This window comes from Epinephelus moara, chromosome 4, assembly GCF_006386435.1.
Source record: "Epinephelus moara isolate mb chromosome 4, YSFRI_EMoa_1.0, whole genome shotgun sequence".
In the NCBI taxonomy this organism is placed as follows: Eukaryota; Metazoa; Chordata; class Actinopteri; order Perciformes; family Serranidae; genus Epinephelus; species Epinephelus moara.
In genome coordinates, this window is record NC_065509.1 from 18396075 (window position 1) to 18416394 (window position 20320).

Here is a 20320-nt window from a genome sequence, read left to right on the forward strand (position 1 = left end):
CTGTCCACATACTTTTGACCATATGATGTCACTTTATACAGTTATTTTCACATCAGTAATGTCATGAGAATCATAGTTTAGTGGAATGTATTTATGTGTTTTGACATAAACAGCAGCATCTCAGTGTTTGCACAGCACACTGGTGAAACACATGAAAATGGAACAAGTATATCTGTAAGTCTTTGCAGGTTTCACAGTGTAAGATCAGTATATTTATGTTGTCATAAACATGGGGTTTCACTGTTTATCAAGTGCTTTAAAGCTTAAGACAAGACCAGACTGCAGTGTGTTGACCAAAACCAGAACCGTTTGCTGCCATCTGCTGGTGAGAGTGGCACATAAGTGTTAAAAAAAAGCACAAAAATGCTACAAGGTTTGAATAAAGATATGTCTGTTCCTCGTTTTGAATTGTCCATTCAGGATGACCTGATCACTTTAATCTCAGTGAGTGCACCTGTACAGTCTTCACCTTCAGTTCTATCATCAAGCCCCTTGTCTGAGGTGAGGGTAGCTCTGCACTGTGCGTGCTATCCCATCCTTCAGACTGACCAGCGGTTTGTAGCCCAGGTCCTGCTTGGCGCGGTCACAGCTGTAGTAGTGGTGGGTTCCAGCCAGAGCCACTCTCATTGGTGTAAAGGTGGGTTTAAAGGACAACAGAGGGCGCAGGATCAGGGCCAGCAGCCAGAGGAGCAGGGCCAGTCCGTACACAAGAGTGTAGGGGAGGTGGTAGCGAGGAGCTGCGTATCCCAGACCCACCAACACCTCAGACATGAAGTCCCAGAATCTAACCGGCTCGTCATTGGTGATGTGATACGGCTGATTGGGAAGCAGAGGATACAAGATGTATTAACTTGAAATTCAGTTTGCAAAGCATTCACAAATGAAAACTCAGATCTCAGATAACTAGGTGTGTGACTGGCAACATGATTTCACAGACAGAATAAATGACACCGGCTCTGTTTTAGATTTTATTCTCACTCACTTTTCCACATATGGGGGAGTCCAGCCTCAGGCGCTCAGCAGCCAGGATGTGACCATGAACTACATTCTCCACAAAGGTGAAATCCACCAGATTGGTCCCGTCACTGCAGGAAAGAAAGACAGAGTATCAACTACAGAAACATACCGATAAGCACTAAAAAACCCAAGAATTAAAGCACTTAATCATTTAGCACACCGGTACAGCAGTCTATGGGCTGAGCCACTGCCTCCATACTAATTTCAACTTGTCAAGTGGCAGGGGAGTCGTGGGTGAGCCGGTGAGTGAGTGAGAGTGGATAAGTAGGTTTTAGAGATAATTAAATTCCAGAATCTAATATTTTTGACTAAAGTGTAAGAACATGAAAACATGCACATCTGATGAGAAGTGTATTCAGGTCAAAGAAGTCAGCAGCAGTTGCAGCAACCTTTGAAAACTCATGCTGTTGTTGCCTCCCAGGTGGTTGATAAATTACGTCAGCTTTGCAAGTTTACACACTGCACCTTGTATGACGCTGTGTATTTATATTTAGGAAGCCAAATTGAGCCTCTACATTACAGTTCAGGTTTGGAAGAGCACTAACACTCTCTTTGTCACTCTTAAATATGAAATGCAGATTAAACTAGTTTCATTGGCACCGACTGTTAAAGCCCTATGACCTACCCGATGATGAACTTCATCTTGCCCCTGCGAGCTGTGTCCACCAGGATGGGTACCAGCTGTGGATCCCGAGGGCCAAAGATGCCATGAGGCCGGATGGCAACTGTGAGGAAACCCTTCTCCTTGTTACAAGCCTGGAGGACCAGCTGAAACACAAAGACATGATGAAATATTCAACTCTGCATGCTGTAAAACAGTGTGATCATCTGCCTTCTTCTCTCTCGTGGGCGAAACTAATTGTGAAGGGCACAGAGCAGATGGCATGCGAAGAACAGAAAAAGTCATGGAAAGCTGTACTCACTGCTGCTGGAGGTGATGTTGTTGCATGATGATAATAAAAATAAAAATAAATAAGTGTAGAAAATGAAATTTTATACTGATCTCATCTTGAGGAAGGAGGATTTCCAAAAACTATTAGTTTGAAGGATTTAGGATGATATACTGGCAGAAATGGAATACAACATAATAAATACATTTTTAAGATTAAGAATTGTGTTTTCATTTCCTTAGAAGGAGCCATTTATATCTACAGAGGGAGTGGGCCCTCGTATATTGAGATTGCCTTGTTGCACCACTATGTTTCTACAGTAGCCCAGAACGAGAATGTTGGAAAAACACAGATTTTAAAACATGAAACTGATTTATTTGGTGTTTTTGCTGGTTTAAATCACCGGGCCCATTTTTTTTTGGAGAGAAAGAGACCTCTGCGGATCATTCGGCTTACAGTCAAAAACCTCCTGAACACCTGAGGCCGTATTCACAAACAGAAAAGTTCTCACAGCAACTCTGAGCAAGAAAGGGACAGAAACTTTCACCTTAGTGAGGAGGTGCAGTTGACCCCAATGCTAGGTATGATGCATTCTTTTAACAGGTGTGATTGGTTGTCAGAGACACATCCCTTTGTGAGACTGCATGGTGTGGACACCCAGTGGAAATTAAATGAACTGCTGACTGTGAAAGTGTTGTCATTGTTAGTGTGATCACTCTGCTGATTGGAGGTTTAGATAGACCCAAGTCATCACTGCTGCACTGTTGCATTTTCCTAGTTTTTTTAAATGTACTATTGATATAATTTTATTTCTGATGTTATAGCATTGGGTGGGAGATGTGTGCGTATCCCTAGTGAGGTCAACCACAAATATTCTTCATGCACAATCTAATCTGTAGCATTTCATTAACTCACTGTCATCCAGCATTTGAAGAGTATTTCTCCAACTCATTTGTGTTTCCACATTTTTTCCCTCTGCTTAAGAAACTCTTAAACCTCTCAAAAGTCCTCCCCCCTGCTCCTAACAGTTTTTCACCTTAGGAGCTCTTTTAGGGTCTAAATTGCTTTGTGAAAAACTTTTATCTTTACAAGGACCTACTCTTAACTTTAAGGAGACATTCTGAGAATTTTATCATAACTCTTAGCGCTAAGAAGCTTTGTGAAAACGGCTCCTGGATCTTAAGTTATCAGAGGAACTAGACGAGCACACATCAGCAGGTGACCATCTCCGTCGAGCTGAACAGCATCAGAGAAACACTGATTTGTAATGTGTGTAAGAGCCACTTAAGCACATATTCATATTTGGTAAAGACTTCTGTGTTGATATGACAAATCATATAGGTTCTGCTATTATTAAGTTTGGAAAATTGTTTCTGTATAATTTAAATAGTTTATGGTAGTGGACTATACTAAGGTTATGGTTATATTTACTTTGTGTATGTGTTAGAATACAGGCACAAGTTATTTACGCCAGGTATGGTGCCGTAAGGCAGTTTAGTGCGCATGACAAAAGGAGAATGTGGACGACGTTATGTGTAAAAGACGACATGAAGTCTGTGTTGGTTTGGATCACAATATGTTTTTGACCCTGTTATGCAGTGTTGAAGTATAATAACGGGTAATACGTGAGAATATATAGAAATAGTACATCGAGTCAGTGGTGGACCATACAGGATGTAATTCTGGAAGGACTTGGCCTGTCATTTTGTTTCTTTTCTGTAGTCTTAATAAACCTTGTTCAACTTTTTCCCTCCCTGAGTACTGTGGATCTCATAAAAGCGAGACATCTCACAGACTAATTGGCCTAGGAATTTTGGTATATTGAATCAGCCACTACAACGTGAAACTGCTTTATTCAGTGTTTTTGCCAGTTTAAAATCACTGGTCCCTTTGTTTGGGAGAAGAAGACACCTCTGCAGATAATTTGGCTCTCAGTAAAAAAGCTCCTGAACCATGAACACTGAAGGAATTCTAACCAGGAGAAGTTTCAGCTGGTTGCAATCTGCAATCCTCACCTCTAGATGGCACTAGATCCCCGTAAATCTTACACGCTGTCCCTTTAAACCATTGATTCACTAAAATAACCTTTTCACTACCTATTTAAATCAAGAGAAGCTTAACTTTTGCTAGTATCACAGAGCTAACACAGACACTCAAAACTATAGCTATGTGCCATTTAGAGCCTCCATTTCAAACCGGGCTACACTGATGAAACCAATTTTAAACATACCACTTTCCTACCTTTTCTTGCTCAATTTTGGTCTCTGTGTAATAGTCGATGGGCTTCTTGGCATATGGTAGATCTTCTCTCCCATTCTTAACGTCTGTCCCTTCAAACACCACACTGGCACTGCTTGTCAGGACCAGTTTCTGCCAAAAAAAGGACCAGTTGAATCACTTCAATTACATCTTTCATCCTTAAACAGTAAACCATGGGCATATACAAAAAGAAAAGCCCAGCTTCCATTCCCTCTCTGCCTCCCACCACTGCCTTACCTGTACTCCAGCCTCCATGCAGGCCTCGATGACTGTGCGTGTGCCCTGAATGTTGACCCTCTTAAACAGCCCGCGGTCATCGCTGGCAGGGGCTGGGGAGGCACAGTGGAAGACCAGGGACACATCCTTCATAGCTGGCAGCAGAGCCTGGAGCAGAATGTGACAGACATATCTCTCAGCTATTGACAAGTGGTCCAGGTCAGAGGACCTCTGGGGCAAGTCTCAGGTGCTGAGTGGCAAAGTGCAAGTCAACTGCGAGTGCTTCAGGTCTCTAAAATAACATGTATTTGAACAGTTTCCTGCCAGAGCAGCGTCAAGTCCTTTAAATGCACAGGCCTGGTCATTCAGCATCAAGGTGTTTGGTCGTGACGGTCCAGACTGAGAGGAGTAGTCTCACCTGTTTGTCGCAGAGGTCTCCCTGGTGGAAGGTGACACCAGGCAGCTCGTAGCTCTGACGGATGTCAAACACACACACAGTGTATCCTCGCTCCAGCAGCTTCTCCACTAAGTGTCTGCCCAGGAAACCAGAGCCCCCGACAACTGCACACCGTTTACTACTCTGTGAGACACGCAGAAAGCTTTTACTTATACATTTCAAGCTAACAAATAGCATTAGCATCGTGTTTAAGCACCATGAAGATGTCTCAACTCACCGGTCGCACGCGCGTGGCCATTATGAGTGAAAGGTGACCAACAGGTGAGCGAAAGTATCAGGCTGAAAATATTTCTCCTTACAGCTGAAATAGTACGTAACGAAGAGTTAAGGAGTCAACTTTCTACATAAGCTGCACGCGACACTCTATTCTCTATTCTATTTACCTGCAGTCAGCGCGTGCAACTAAACTCCGCGCACGAACCACGACTTGAATCAGCTGAGTGACAAGTGCTTTATGATTGGTCGAGCACAGGCTCAGCACAAAGGTGACGTTTGAGATAAGCCAATGGTGTTGAAGATACGTAAAAGAACGCCATACTTTAAACCAATCATGGAGCACAAAGTGATTACGTCCGCCTCCGAGCTCAGAGACCACGCCCCTATTTGCGTCAGACCAACGACTCAGAGAGGAGAAGTGGGACAGATGTGAATTTGATCTACAGATTGTATCCAATAAAACATTTCTTTAAAAAGTTAAAGAGTGACGTAGATGCAAGATGAAAATCTCTTCCTGTGAATTACATCCTGAAACTTGCTCCCATTTATTTTGGTCTTGTGATTTTAAATATGTGCTGTGGAAAGATATTAAATTTATAGTTGACAACATTCATTTTACTATTTACTAGCTATAGAATATTTTTAGGCGCTACGCTTACTGTGACAAAGATACTCATTTAGTTTTTCTTTTTAATCTAATTTAACGTCTTGCCACATTTCACATTCACAAATTTACAGACACAAAACCCTCAATCCATTGTATTTGTGAAAAAAAAATGGAACAATACTTCACAATATTTCTTCCTTACAAAACAAAAAGGCTATCATAAAAATTAATGTATGCACTATCTTCAAAATCAATTGAATCTTTTGTCACAAGTCACTCAAGTCTTTATTTTTCACTGTCATTTATGTTAAGTTTGCTTTTGTTGTCTTGTTCTGTTTGGTACTGTTTTTAGTTTTGTTTTCTCAGTGCTTCATTTGTAGGCCTATGCGTGTGTGTGATTCTGTTTACGCTATGTATCTGCTCACATTGCATGTTAAAAGTTCAATATGAAGATCATTTATTTATTTATTTATTTACTTATCATTTATTACCTTCACTTCCATACAGATATTTTTCGAGAATGCTTTTCTCTTCTCTAGGCATTTTGTTTTGTTCTAACATTTGTTTGTTTTGCCTCATGTATTATTGAATAAATAACAAAAGTAAAAACATAGAGACACATTAAATTGATGTCCATATAGCTGCCGCCAAATGCTGGTTGATTTCTGTCTAATACACAGTTCCTTCAATAAGTATTAATACCACACTGTTAAAGTATTCTATTACAAGAAAAAGTCCTGCATGGAAAATGTTAGACTACTTTGGTAAAGTAACCTATGGCCCAGCTAAAATCAGGAAAATGTACTTAAATTAGCCTATTAAAAGTAAATGCAGAAAATGTCCCTTGTGACTGTTTTATACTATAAGATAGCATTAGTATTACTCATGCAATAGTTAACTGAGGTGGAGCTCAATTTGAACTATTTGTATCAGACTGCAGCCAGTGATTGCTTTCAGTATGGATTAATCTTCTGATTATTTTGTCAGTTTATCGATTGACTTTTTTGGTTTGAAAAATAGTGAGGAATGTCAATCACAAGTTTTCAGATATCTTAATGTTGATAGTGATGAGTCACTGTAGCTGTCAAATAAATAAAAAGTCAAAAGTACAATATGTCCCTCTGAAGTATAGTGCAGCATAAAGTAGCATAAGACAAAAACTGTAGCAAAGTATAAGTACCTCAAGTTTCTGCTTAAATAAGTAATTATAATGACAGTAAAGTAGTCTACTTAATTACATTTCACCACCGCTGATAGAATAGTTGAAATTATGGAGCTACTCAGAATCAGAATCTAAATCAGAAACACTTCATTGATCCTTGAGGGAAAACTGTGAATCGTTACAGTTGCTACGATGTAAAGAATAGAGAAATATAAGAAGTAAGAATAAGAGTATGAAATATAGAGTATGTAAATACAGAACAATAAAATAAAATAAAATAATTTATAATAAAATTGACATGAAAATGTACATTAAATTAAAAAAAGTGCATTAATACTAGTACTTAAGATATAAGAATATTAAAACTAAAATATATACATATATAGTCATTGTCGTGAGGCTGTAGGAAGGAGAAACGTACACTAAAGTGAAAAAATAAGCAAAAGTAAAAGACTGCTAACATATTTGAGATAGACATATTTATACGTAATGCTGTTTTGTAGACCCTTACAGCAGTAATATGCTTTCTTCAGAGGTGACAATCTGCCCCTCTAGTCATATAGAGACCTGTTGGCTGCACACAGGCAATATCTGGGGCCTATAATATCTCCATGACATAATTATTATCTTATTATAATTATAATTCTCCCTTTATTGTTTTTTTTTATAATTGGATATTCCCCATTATCTCATTATTCTCTACATTATTGTAGTCTTCCTTACTATAGAAAGAAGGAAGCTCTGGTCTGAGGTCTGCTGACACTAGAGGGTGTATTGAGGCAATTTCACAGAGGAGCACAAACAAATGCACCATTTGTATTATGCAGTATGTAATATGATATACTTTGCATGTAAATATAAACAGAAAATCTCAATTCTTCATTTATTGTTCCAGTGTTTTATATTTCTATGGGAAATCAAAGGAGTCGTCACTGCAGTCTGAATGTTCAGATCGTGCCTTGTACCACGTGATCTTCAGCCACCAATCAGCTTTTTGCCCGACTGGTGCGTTTGATGTTAACTCCTTCTCGTGCCTGTCTGTTACCTGCTTTAACTCCTCAATGGCTATTACAGAAGTGGCTTGTCTGCGGGTACAGAAGGTGCTGAAACCAAACGCCTGGGCTCAATGACGGCAGCTCCTGGACAGCAGAACCTGTGCATGTTCCTCGCCTGAAACGTTATTTTTCTGCACATTGTAGCAGCTGTTCCTGCGGAATAAATACAAGGTTTTAAGGAATAGGAGACCATCTTACATTCAGGGTAATTAAACAGCTAATGCGAGCAACTGATGTAAAGTATAAACCGTTTTATCATCTCCTCCTCCCTAAATGACAGGGAGGCTTCACAGCCCAGAGGAAGACGTAGATTGGCTCATAGATCTGCAGCTCGTTTGTGTCAGTCAAATAAGCAGCAACTGATGGTGAGTAAATATGTTTCATAATCATCTAAATATGTGTTAAGTGTATTGCATTTTAATCACAAGTGATGGATGTGTATTATTCCTGTATAGGTCTGGGTTTTGCCAATTTGACCCCAGAAACCTGTGATGCTTGTAATCATAGATGTTATGGCTCTTGTGCCTGAGATTTATTCCCCTGTGTCCCCATCAGGCGACCAGTGCCAAGAGACCATCCCTGCAGGGTCCTATCCCCCCTCCCCGCAAGAAGACGAGCCCCAAACCAGAGCTGACCGAGGAGCAGAAGCAGGAGATCCGGGAGGCGTTTGAGCTGTTTGACACTGATGGATCTGGATTCATAGATGTCAAGGAGCTGAAGGTAAAGGTGCCTGTATTCTGATCACAAGACTGTGATCGGGAGTTTTCTGTGTGTGCTTCACTCTCACACCTTTCTCACACTTGCAGGTTGCCATGAGAGCTCTGGGGTTTGAACCAAAGAAGGAGGAGATCAAGAAGATGATTGGTGACGTGGATAAGGATGGCACAGGGAAGATCTCCTTCGCTGACTTCCTCGCTGTCATGACACAGAAAATGGTAGATATCTATTTCAATGAATTCAGTACATTATATATGCATTCCCATTAGCAGCTGGTTTTGTCCTACAGAGTACAGTAGATTAATTAGAGAGCCCACAACCTTAAAGGGACAGTTCACCCCAAAATCAGAATACATGTTTCTTCCTCTTTCCTGTAGTGCTCTTTATTAATATAGATTGCTTTGGTGTGAGCTGCAGAGTGTTGGAGATATCGGCTGTAGAGATGTCTGCCTTCTCTTGAATATAATGGAACTAGATGGCACTTGGCTTGTGGTGCTCAGAGCGCCAAAAAGTACATTTGAAGAACTTGACAGCAGTGTCTCTTTCCTGAAATCACAACCTGGTTACTCAAGATAATCCTCAGATGAGCTGCAACGTTAGCTAGCTCAGTGGTGCTAGGTAAGCTAGCAGTAGATGCACACTTCCTTCTGTGCAGTAAAATGATTGGCAGATGTAGTAAAGTAGGAGGAAAATAGTTCATCATCTCTTCAGCAGATATCTCCAATGCTTGGCAACTCACACCAAAACAATCTAGACAGCGGCATAAGGAAGTGACGACAGGCCCCAGTGCAGGCTATCATGTATGTATTGTCTTCCTGACACAAATAGAGACTTGACAGCAACATCAACATACAAACCATCATGGCATATCTGACAAAAATGTCAAAGATAATTAATCATTTAATTGAATAGTTTTTATAGTTTATTTCTAGATATTCTAACGTATGTAGAAAAGCATATAATTTTGTTTTGGATAGCTACTGAATAAAATAGTAATCCATGATGGAGATAGGTTTGCCTTTTTGAAAACATATAGCAAATGGCACTGTTGTTAAATTAGGAACATTCTTTTATCATTCCTCTTTGAACACAGGTGGCACATTCAAGGTGGCAATCTGAATCACTTGCAAGAGCCCACTCTCGGGCCCCTCCACCCCCTTGGGCCCCAGTGCAGTTGCAAGGGGGGCAAATCTAGATTGATAAATAGCACTACAGGGTGAACTGTCTCTATACTCCACCCTATCGGTCTTGTGTAGATCTCCCATTGACTGTACTAGTACGGCTTTTCATTTGCACTCTCAATTTTTGGAGTTTATGATGTGGATGCCTTCTGCAGAATGGCAGTGTGTGGTACTCTCCATTGTCTCTGATTTCAGGCTGAGAAGGACTCTAAAGAGGAGATCCTGAAAGCTTTCCGCCTATTCGATGACGATGAGACGGGCAGGATCTCATTCAAGAATCTTAAGAGAGTAGCCAAAGAGCTGGGAGAGAACCTCACAGATGAAGAGCTGCAGGTAAAGCACATCATCTCATAATAAAACAATACTTAGATATACGCACACTCATACTCAACTCTGTAACTAACAGGCCGGTCGTGTTTACGAGCCAAAGGTCATGACTGCAGTTTTGAATCAGGCAAATGCAACATTTGCTCACCAATGCTATCAAACTAGCTTGATTTGCATCCTCTATTCTTCTTTTCATCGACATTTCTATTGTGTGTGTGTCTGAAGGAGATGATAGATGAAGCAGACAGGGATGGAGATGGAGAGGTGAACCAGCAGGAGTTCCTGCGCATCATGAAGAAAACCTGCCTGTACTGAGGGGAGTGCATGACACTAGGGTTGATGGCGTCGAGGGGACCAGCGGTGGTTTCACATGTAATGCTGCTCATACATCTAATTTCCCTTTCCTTATTATTGTGTCGTGCCATACATTTCCAATTATAATGAGTCAATCAAAAGGTTTAACTGTCACTGAGAGGAAGGTGTTGTGGTCAAATGCCAAATTATCCTCCTTTGATTTACATTTCAACATTACATTTGCCAAAAACAGCAAGAGAATACTCTCTCTCTCTTTTGGAATGCTGCATACTTTTATGAAGGATACATTGATGATATTAACGATTATATGTAGGTTATATTTTATGTCAAGAAATTCTCAGTGCCTACGTCAATATGGTGACAAACACAGTACATTCCAATGCTTTGATCGATGATACAGTGTGTGCGTTAAGTTTCTTCCATCTGTAGATTGTTTGGTTTATACTGGTAACTGCATTGCAGTGTTTCATGTTATGGCTCCTGTAACCACTGACGACTGGGGAGCTCTGTCTCATCTCAGTGGATCTGTGCCTGTGCCTCTTAAAAAAGGGGCGATCCCACTATCTTTAACATATGATTGTGTATGTATTTTTCTCGTAGCATTGAGTATTTATTCCTCTGTTGTGTTTGACTTCTCTGTATTCTTGAATGTTTTGTATGATATGTAGTGACTTAAATGAGTAGATATACAGCATATATGTGTTTAAGGTATAAATTAAATATCTTGAAGCAGTCTGTCCTGTCTCTCGACCAATCAGATTGCAGGGCCGGAGCTAACTGTTGTATAATTGTCATTATCATAAGCGCCCCTTATCTTTCCAGTAGTTACCAGTGAACTGTTTAGATCTCTTTTTACTCACATTATAAAATCTACTGCTGCTAATCAAACACGTTGTTTTCCTCTGAACTGCAAATGGATTGCAAGAAGATATACATATATCTATATAACACCACAAACATAAAATCAAATTCAAGACACTACAAAACACACAGGCTGTGCTGAAGCGAACAACACTGATCCTCTCATTCAGGCAGCACAGGTAAAACTGTTATGTTTTAGGGCCCTGACACACCAAGCAGACAGTACTGCAATCAGTAAGCATCTGTCACCTTAGTCTTTGCAGTGTGTCCATTGGCCCTTGACAGCTTTTTTTTTTGGGCTGATTCAGCATGTTGAATCGGCACCAGAGACGGCAGAACCCGTCTGTGAATGAACTCGCTTTAATTAGCAGTTCAATGAAAGTGAGGAAAGTAAACAAAAAGTAAAATTAGTTTTTTGCCATTAAGCTCTTGAGCAGAAACCATTCGTAACTGGTATTGTTCACTAGAGCACGGTAAGTATCATTTGTTCCTTAAACATCAGGTTGTGTTGTTAATGTGCTAACTGGCTAACTAGCATCATGACAGTCTTCAAGTTTCCTGTTTTGGATGATGAATGTAGACACTGTCTGCAGGTATGGAGAGTTAGTTCTTCTCACGCAGCCGCAAAACATACGTCCAGGTTGTCTGTAGTCTTTGTGGTGTGTTGCTGTGCAACTTTTCGACAGAGACATGAAGCAACACAACAGTCGGCTTTTGTCACCACTAGTTCCTTAATATGGGTTTGGTGTGCCCGGCCCTTTAGAAATGGCAGACCTTACACTCTTAGAAAAGGTGCTAACTAGACCCATATAGGGTCCTTCCTGAGCTTGGTGGAGACCAATGACCCAGACGGCGGAGGTTTCATGAACTCATTACTACTACAGCCTTTACAATTTCAGTGGTGCAGAGGAGTTGGGGCCCGAAACTCAGCTCCAAATTAGAACCAGATACAAAATGCCAAGTGATGGGTAACTGTCGAAAAAAAAGGTGGACCACATGGTATTGTATGTCATGAAATGAACACATACAGTAAAATGAATGGATTAAGGGGTTTCCAGATACAATTAAAACATTTGATTATTTGGGGGTGAAGATCTTGTAATGCCCGTTCTTTCAACAATACTTGAAGAACTTTCTCCCAAAAAGGGCTCTTTGGATGAAAATGGAACCCTCAGTCTTACAAAGAACCCTTGTGGAACCCTTTCCTCAAAAAAGAGGGGTCTTTATAAGCAAATGTTTCTGGGTAGAACCTCAGCCTTTCAGTAGGAACCCATTTGGAGCCCTTATTTCCAAGACTGTAACCTAATTTTGGTCCTGGACTTTGTTCCTGTGCGCAGCCTGTCGTATCCTTTGCTGCAGCTCCCGCGAGCGATAGCCATAAACCAGAGGGATGAGTGACACCCCCAGACTGAAGATGATGGTGGCTGCTATATCAAGAGCATCACTGTGCAGGTATCCAGGAATCAGGTAGCTGTCCATGACCAAAGGAACAGAGAAGAGTATGGTCTGAGCCGCCTGGAGGGTCAGGGTCACACAAGCTCTCTTGGTGCAGAGCAGTCCCCTGCGCATGTCCCAGCAGAGCAGGCAGAAGCACGCAAGGATGGTCAGAGCACAGAGAAGCACCACAACAGCAGTTCCCACAGTGCAGTAAAGAACCAGAGCTGATGTCCCTGACAGGCAGGGTGTAATGATAAGAGGTCGACAGCGGGGAATAGTAAAATTGACCTGGATGGTGTTGAGGCTGATACCCAGAGCCACACTGCTGAGCACAGCTGATAAGGTCCATATGGCTGCAATAGTTGCCCTCTTCCTTTGAGGACACATCAAGAATTCATAGCGCAGGGGCCACTTGACAGCTACAAATCGGTCCACGGACAGAGCGGTGCTAAGGAAGAGGTCCACCTGTGCAAAAAAAAAAGGAAGACATAAAGTAGATGCAGTCTTAGCTGTTACTTGCCACATCAAAATTTTAGAAGTCCAGTTTTTTATAACAGGTTAGTCAGAGCAGCCGGGCTGTCAGCAGAATGCAGGGCATGAATTTAGGTCACATTTATGTCGACAGCAGCACTTTTTAAGAGGTCTCCAGGTAAACTGAGTCTTGTTTCTACTGCAAATTGCTGTGCTGCCCTTTGGTCTCATCCCCTCTCTCCCCTGAATGATTCACATGGATTATCCTGCTTAGTAATGATCCAACTCCACATTGGATACATGTTCCATTAATAATATGGTGGTAATATGTGTGTCATATTGGACATCACAGACAGAGATGAAAACAGTAGAAAGCAGCATGGAGCACAGTTAAAGTATCTCAGTGGTTACTTCCCTCCTGGATTTCGTGATGTTGCGATTGCAACAATTAACGCAAATTAAGCCTGTCACTGTGAATTCTGTTCAACGTTGCAATTTTGTCCAATCACCACAACATTACTGCAAATTTAACTATTTAAAATAGGTCAAATCTCATTTTATTGTGGAGCCGCATGCACTCAGCCCCTCTCTCTCTGTTCATCATGAGACTACAGCTGTGGGACTGGAGATCGGCGCCTGGGAAACAGTCACACACACATTAACAGGGCTAACTGTTAACATCACAAAGCTCACGTTACCCAAAACTTATTAACAGATTTAACAACAGCCGTCTGGTCATTTCAGTGTGAGATTAAAGGGTTCGGAGTGGGATATTAACCACTGCTGCAGGGCTTCATGCAGTGCTGTGTTAGCTCATGCTACGCGAACAGAGAGAGCCTTTCACAGAGACAGTCTTTCAAAAGGCATCAACTGAAAAAAAGCCTATGGTCGTCACAACATTCATCACACTTTTTTGGAAAAGCTTTCAGGTTGCAATAATCCCAAAAATAGCCTAAAAAAACCTGGAGGGAGTGTCCTACTTATTCAGTCTCTCTCTCAAACTCGGTACTGACTAATTTGGAATGATATTGGAGCACTGTTTAGACGCAGACGGACAGTATTTTGTGGCTGCCAAATTAGCGTGTCCAGCCGTCATATTTCTATCTCTGCTGGAGCTGATCAGACTTGGAGCTGATAAATGATTTATTTTTAAACAGAATGAGAGTTCTATGAATTTTTTCCCACATCACTTACAGTACACTGAAATCACACTGGGAGGGGATCTCTTCTGAGCCAAAATGGACAGGAGGGAACAATTACAGCAACCTGTACCTCTTTCAATGTACTTATTGGCACGTGAATGCTGTTTTGAGACAGACTTGTAAAAATGTGACATATCCTTCAAACCTGATAAATGCTAAACCAAGTCCAAAAGAACAGGAAGTTGCCTTTTCCAAGTGGTCTTCAGTTAGAATGAGTTGTAACTTCGACTGTGCCTGATGGTGCAGACTGATGTATAACTCATAGCACAAATATGGATCACATAAATATAATCAATGTTTTACAAACCAATGAGCAGGCCTGGTTAGCAGCACTGAAGATCAGACAGTGGGTCACAGGTATACCCCCTCTGGATTTTAGGACAACTGCTTTGGCTGTCCAGATGAGCTGCTGAAATGATAATGATGGTGATCATTTAGCTCAGGGGGGCATACTATCATCATCTCAGCTGTTTAGAAACAGTATATTGGAACAGCTCATAGCCAAACAGTGTAAACCTACCTGGAGGTTGTCACACAAGAGGAGGTGTGTGAGGAGCAGGAAGCGAGTGTGTCTGAGGAGGGACGGGGAGCGCATGAGGACCAGGAGCAAAGGAACATTGAGTACGGTGTTCAAGGTGCAGCTCACACACATGGTGACCATCTTCACCAGCTGGTAGATGGTGGTGTTAATCTGTGTCTGGGCCTCCAGTGAGGTCACATTGCAGTAAACACCCATGACATAAAGCTCCCTCTGATCTGCCTTCCAGATAGTTTCGTTACCTTATTAAAAACAAGTACAAGTCATTGGCACCTGGGGAGCTTAAAAAGCAAATAAAAAGTCACCTCATCAAATGGGAAAACAAGATGCAATACACTCACCCTCACATCTGGTTCAAAGATGCTCTTCTCTCCTGAGCATTTTCAGCATTACATGGCGCAGCAGGCACATGGTCAGTTTCACTCTGATGGCTGGTTGCGACTGAACGTGCGACCAGCATTACAGGCTGTCCATTTACTTAGCTTCACCATGTCAACGCGTCAGACCTCCGGCCTAAAACCTCATCCCTGCCGACAGTGATGTGTCAACAGCTAGTGTTTGTTATCGGGATTACATTTGCTTATTTATACAAAAGTCAGGGAGAATATTAATACATCTGCACAGAATTGTATTCTACCTGTCAATATTTGCCTGATAGCAGAGGCACAGTCATGGAAAACCTAACGCCAACCTGACTCACCCACACACATTATCATATTTCTGTAGCATATACAGAGAGATGCTTCACACCTGGACTAAAACAAAATCATCATACCTTGTTTTAAAGTCATTTTTAACCCAAACAATCTCCTGGTGTGGAAAGAGCGTAGCAGAAAATGTTAAGGGATAAATGTATAAGAGTTAAGAAGTATAATTTAGGCATATTTAGGCGTATTATATGTAAAACTAACTTCCAAGACATGTTTTCTTCATAAACAAAGTGTCACGTCATAAAGATGTCAAGTGACCATTTAGAGTACAGTCAAACATTTAAACTTTATTTATAGAGTTCATAACAGGAAGATAAATCAAGTCAAATATTTAAAAAAAAATATAGATCTAATCAATGCCAATCCCTTAAGAAATGTTTCCTCAGTATCTTAATAGATAACAGGGAAACAGGTGGTGTGAAAATTATTGTTTGACAATGCCTCATCTACACACACAGACAGACTCAGGAGTGTGAACTCCATGTTTAGGCTCAGTTTTTTCAGTTCCAGCAGATCCAGTCTATAATCACAGGCTGATTATAACAGAAATGATATGACAAACATAAAAATAGATTCACATAGCTGCTCACTAAGACTAGTTGACTGAGGTACATTAGCATTTGAACAGGTTTCCTGAAGTTGTCCAGCTCAGTCACTGGCTGTAACTACAGCGAGCATCAAAGTTTCAGCTTTGACTTAGTTTCGTCTTGGAGGCAAAGTCTGCACTAAGTTTACGCATCACTTCTGCATGGCTTTGTCCTGAAAGCTCCTGCCGTACAGTCCCGTAATTCTCCTTGACAAAGTTGGCAAACGGTGTGGGAGCACGCGGCTTTCCAGGCGTCAGTAAGACGAGCTGTCCTGTGCAGAGGGCGCACACGAACCTCTGTGTGTCCAGTGACTTGGAGTGGCGTCCAATCCTATGAAGAATCATTGTAAAGTATTAGGAATGTTACCCAGAAAAAATAAACACACATCTCTTAAAAAACGATATCAGGTTAATCTGAATCAATCTGAAAATCAGACGTACGTATTCTGGCAGCGGGAGCACTGGTACTGGAATTTGTACTTGATGTCATAGCTGTGGCAGCGAGTCACCATGGGCAGCTCAGGATGCGCCACTGTGGACTTGCGAGCATACAGCTTCCAGAAGTTTCCGTGCCCATCCCTCACGCCATTAATCAGCCAGGTTGCGGCGTGACACATCTCATGAATCAGTGTGTCCCTGAGACGATCTAGGAGGGCGGAACAATGAGAAACCATTGAAGGGATTCAATCAAATTTCAAGCAGACAGAGTTACGACTTTAACCTGTCTGGCTCACTAAAGCATTACCTGCAGAATCACAGACTTTCTCCGACAGCTCAATGCGGGCGTAGCGGCTCCCTCCACCTCGCTCCTGCCCCGTAACACAGTAACCGGCTGTTTTCCGCATCTTCTTATTCCAAGTCACTGACATATCGACAGGGAGCTAGAAGTCATGTGAGACAAGGGAAAAAATGTTAACAAAGCAATTAAATAATGTAAAATATTTATACATTGAAAATCAAATGACGTTTTGAAAATATTTAATTGAAATAGAAGAAAAGGGTCGTTCATCACCTTACTGTCAAACACACTGGTATTGTACAGCTGGTAAAGTCTACTGGTGAGTTCTTCCTTGTTCTGCTTAAAATTGCGACCATAGTTGGAGCCAGGGTTTGATAAGGACTGTAGGAAGCACCCTGGGGTCTTACACAATGATACCCTAGAAGGGAAAGACGAGCGTAAGCTAAAGACAAATGTCTGCATGTGAAAGACAAACTGAATGAGCAACATTCATGTCTGGTCAATATGTGTACCTGCTGATGGGGCCGTGTCTGGGCTCTGTCTGACTGACTGTGGGTTTCAAAATGGTGGATCGTCCTGGTGTTTTCACATGAAGAGTTGTGTCCCTGAATGATTTAGAGGCTGGTGTTGTGAGTCCCTTCACAGGAGGAGCTGGTGCAGGAGGCTCCTTATTGCGCTCTGTACTTAAAAATAGAATCAACATCAGCTTCGCAACTAGAATTAAAAAAAAAAAAAAAGCTAGACTGTTAGAAGGCAACAATCCAAGTAAAACTGTTACCGTGGGTGCTCCTAGGTGAGAATGAAGTGCCAGTGAACTTGTTTTTCTTTTTCAGTCTCTCCAGCAGGGATGTGAACTCTTCCTCAGAGCTGGCTGACTCATCCAGCTTAGAAGGCGCTGAAAGAGTGCGTCTTGGAGAGGCCAGTGATTTTTGAGTTTTGTGGGGAAGCAGAGAAAAAGGAGAGGGGGCGGGAGGCAGCGGCAGCAATGGTGAGCTTTCTTCTTCATCACACCGCAGAGCAGTCTTTGTGTTGGCTTTTTGCGGGGACTTAGGTTTCAAGTGACGAGTCCTCCAAGTGCTCTTAACCACAATATTATCATCATCATCGCTGTCACTTATAAAGACTGGGGAGTCACACTGAGACAGAGGTCTCCTCAGTGGATGCTTGGCTGCTGGAGTATTGCTCTTCTTGGGCACTGCAACACAAAACACCATTGTACACATATACTTCTATGTTGCTTTCCATGGAAATATAATAGAGCATCAGTACTGATGAGGTTCAAAGTTACCTTTAAAAGATGATTTTGAATCGATAAAGTCATCATCTGATGAGCAGTCATCCACTATGAAGTTTTTGAGGCTTTAGAATAAACAAAAAAGTAAAACATATTGTAACAACAAAAACTTCCAGATAACAAAAATGAATTTGAAGGAATAAAATACACCATAAACGTACCTATCTTCACTCCCACTCTCTGATTTCTTATGCTTGACATTCGGGGTTTTCACTCGTTGCAGGACTTGAATAAAATGAAAATGTATGTGAGAAAATTGAAGCCGACAATATCAAAATGATTCCATCACCTCACTGATGTTAGAAGTTGGCTCATTTTTGTCAGTAGTTACAGATAGACAAGTGCACCCAGCAGAAAAAAAAGGCTACTTACATGTCTCAAAACCATCATCATCGTCTGAACTCACAAGAACATTTGATCTGAAAAAACAAAACAAAACAAAACAAACAAAAATGATTTACAACTTATGTGAACTATCATGACCAAAACTTTGACGACAAAAATAAGAGGTAAAATTGAAACCAGAAACAACACTGAGATGTTGCTTCATTAAACATTCTCAGTGCACTCCATTTTCATACCTGTCTTTCTTTGCAGCACTGCATGGTTTCAGCGTGGTAGGTTTAGCTTTCGGTGTAGCCCTGCCCACAAGAACTAAAGAATAAAATGGTAAAATGAACTCAGTATCTGCGAATGGAGTCATATGATTCAACAATGTCAAATTCATCCAATGTAGCTCACTCACATTGGTCAAAGTCATCATCACTGGACTCAATCAAAGATTTGTTTCTGTAGTCGTTGCCTTTGGAGCACTTGTTCTCCTTCTCTGGATCATCTTCACTGTCGGAGAGGGCAAGCTGGACAAGAGGGGCTGACTGATCCACAGATCGATGACTGCTTGTGGCACCATGACGAGTTTTGCCAATTGAGCTTATCAGCTAGAAACGATGAAGACAGACAGATTGGCATCATGACTACAACATGTCCAGCATTGAAATTGGGCTGTAACTAACTATTTAAAAAAAATAATTAGCAATCAATCAATCAATCTAATTAGTCTCTTGATTAATTGATTTTAATTGATATTTTGTACATGAAATGTCAGTAAATACTTGTTTACATTTAATGTCTATTCATTCAAAGTAGTCCAAATTCCAAATATATTCAGTTTATTAAAATATATGACAAGAAAAGCGTAAAATAATCACATTTAAGAAGCCTTGGTCTTTTTGCGTAAAAATACAAAAGACAAATGACTAATCCATTTTTAAATTTAAACTGCAGGTGTATTAGCTGTCTTCTAATTGATATATCAACTAATTGATGCCACTGACATTCAAATATATGACTGTAAAGTGATAGTTCTCTCAGTAACCCAGCCACATTTTAATATTGTAACATTGGTTTCTAAGTTATCTGTATATCGTCGTCAGGTGCTACTGTTTGCTGGTTTATGAGGTGTGCAACAAACCTTTTTCTCTGCTGTGTCCAGTCCTCCCTCATCATCCCACCCCATCTTTTTAGCGATTCTTTCAAATAAGTTGCGGGTTTCTTTGTTCATTGTGTCCTCTGCTCTGTGGAAACGGTGCACAAGCCAGCATGACAGTCATTTAACATTTAAAGCCCAAGGCTAACGGTAAGCCTACGATTTAAAGTACAATAAACTGCCAATAAAACCATAAGACTAGCTGATGGTTAAGATAACGCTATTAGTATTTTAATTTAGCTACTTTAATTTTTCAGTTAATGAAAACAAGAGTCTACACACGCGCACATACTGTAGCTGGAAACATTAGCGTTGCCGTTAGCAACATGCTAGCTAGCAGTTTGGTCTCAAGCTATCTTAACTTTGTGGTTAGCTTAGTGCTAACTGGTCTATTGTTTATCGTTAATGTGCGGTACATGAACTCATAGCATATTAATTAAATTGCGAAAAGTATATATATATTTTTACTTGAGATAATTACCAAATGCGCTTCCGCTGTTGTAAATAAGACAGTGGCAGCAGACGCTTAGCAAATTCAAATCTTGTGCTCCATTAGACCGGAAGTTGTCTTGTAGAC

General features: G+C 41.0%; 4 protein-coding genes across 7 annotated transcripts; 1 reads left to right on the plus strand and 3 right to left on the minus strand.

Annotated features, from left to right (window-relative positions):
• Positions 1-9: 9 nt before the first annotated feature.
• On the minus strand, positions 10-5262 carry nsdhl (NAD(P) dependent steroid dehydrogenase-like). Its single transcript, XM_050041552.1, has 7 exons — positions 5057-5262; positions 4801-4962; positions 4404-4550; positions 4149-4277; positions 1643-1785; positions 983-1085; positions 10-816 (listed from the first exon to the last, which is right to left on the minus strand). The coding sequence occupies exons 1-7, from the start codon at positions 5075-5077 to the stop codon at positions 484-486; spliced, it is 1038 nt and encodes a 345-aa protein (XP_049897509.1). The 5' UTR covers positions 5078-5262; the 3' UTR covers positions 10-483.
• Positions 5263-7906: 2644 nt separating this feature from the next.
• Positions 7907-11155, plus strand: cetn2 (centrin, EF-hand protein, 2). Of its 3 annotated transcripts, none has more exons than XM_050041556.1 (6): positions 7907-8050; positions 8160-8244; positions 8435-8599; positions 8686-8814; positions 9973-10110; positions 10330-11155. In XM_050041556.1, exons 2-6 carry the CDS (start codon positions 8242-8244, stop codon positions 10417-10419), a joined length of 525 nt encoding a protein of 174 aa, XP_049897513.1. In that variant the 5' UTR covers positions 7907-8050; positions 8160-8241; the 3' UTR covers positions 10420-11155. The 3 variants fall into 3 exon arrangements, with proteins under 3 accessions (XP_049897513.1, XP_049897512.1, XP_049897511.1); XM_050041555.1 differs by having other exon boundaries at positions 7913-8084; XM_050041554.1 differs by having other exon boundaries at positions 7913-8244.
• Positions 11156-12509: 1354 nt separating this feature from the next.
• LOC126389214 (olfactory receptor 10G4-like) lies at positions 12510-15370 on the minus strand. The gene is made up of 4 exons (XM_050042777.1): positions 15270-15370; positions 14911-15170; positions 14698-14799; positions 12510-13182 (listed from the first exon to the last, which is right to left on the minus strand). Exons 2-4 carry the CDS (start codon positions 15124-15126, stop codon positions 12583-12585), a joined length of 918 nt encoding a protein of 305 aa, XP_049898734.1. The 5' UTR covers positions 15127-15170; positions 15270-15370; the 3' UTR covers positions 12510-12582.
• A 535-nt stretch (positions 15371-15905) lies between these two features.
• gcna (germ cell nuclear acidic peptidase) lies at positions 15906-20320 on the minus strand. 2 transcript variants are annotated; one of them, XM_050042181.1, is made up of 13 exons: positions 20225-20320; positions 19729-19831; positions 19003-19195; positions 18839-18911; positions 18630-18676; positions 18419-18482; positions 18252-18322; positions 17742-18158; positions 17476-17641; positions 17237-17381; positions 16970-17105; positions 16666-16870; positions 15906-16555 (listed from the first exon to the last, which is right to left on the minus strand). In XM_050042181.1, exons 2-13 carry the CDS (start codon positions 19816-19818, stop codon positions 16324-16326), a joined length of 1839 nt encoding a protein of 612 aa, XP_049898138.1. In that variant the 5' UTR covers positions 19819-19831; positions 20225-20320; the 3' UTR covers positions 15906-16323. The 2 variants fall into 2 exon arrangements, with proteins under 2 accessions (XP_049898138.1, XP_049898139.1); XM_050042182.1 differs by having other exon boundaries at positions 19729-19826; positions 20225-20276.

Bases quoted from the DNA above. Each gene is read 5' to 3' on its own strand.
- cetn2 (XM_050041556.1), top strand. The intron at 8,600-8,685 runs GTAAAGGTGCCT...TCACACTTGCAG, and splicing joins TAGATGTCAAGGAGCTGAAG to GTTGCCATGAGAGCTCTGGG. The intron at 10,111-10,329 runs GTAAAGCACATC...GTGTGTCTGAAG, and splicing joins TCACAGATGAAGAGCTGCAG to GAGATGATAGATGAAGCAGA.
- nsdhl (XM_050041552.1), bottom strand. From the start codon at position 5,077: ATGGCCACGCGCGTGCGACCG. The intron at 4,963-5,056 runs GTGAGTTGAGAC...CGTGTCTCACAG, and splicing joins TGGCCACGCGCGTGCGACCG to AGTAGTAAACGGTGTGCAGT. The intron at 817-982 runs GTGAGTGAGAAT...CTTCCCAATCAG, and splicing joins ACTCCCCCATATGTGGAAAA to CCGTATCACATCACCAATGA.
- LOC126389214 (XM_050042777.1), bottom strand. From the start codon at position 15,126: ATGGGTGTTTACTGCAATGTGACCTCACTGGAGGCCCAGACACAGATT. The intron at 14,800-14,910 runs GTAGGTTTACAC...TTATCATTTCAG, and splicing joins TCTTGTGTGACAACCTCCAG to CAGCTCATCTGGACAGCCAA. The intron at 13,183-14,697 runs GTTTGTAAAACA...TTTTTTGCACAG, and splicing joins CTAACCAGGCCTGCTCATTG to GTGGACCTCTTCCTTAGCAC.
- gcna (XM_050042181.1), bottom strand. From the start codon at position 19,818: ATGAACAAAGAAACCCGCAACTTATTTGAAAGAATCGCTAAAAAGATG. The intron at 18,912-19,002 runs GTGAGTGAGCTA...TTTATTCTTTAG, and splicing joins TGATGATGACTTTGACCAAT to TTCTTGTGGGCAGGGCTACA. The intron at 18,323-18,418 runs GTACGTTTATGG...TTTATTCTAAAG, and splicing joins GAGAGTGGGAGTGAAGATAG to CCTCAAAAACTTCATAGTGG.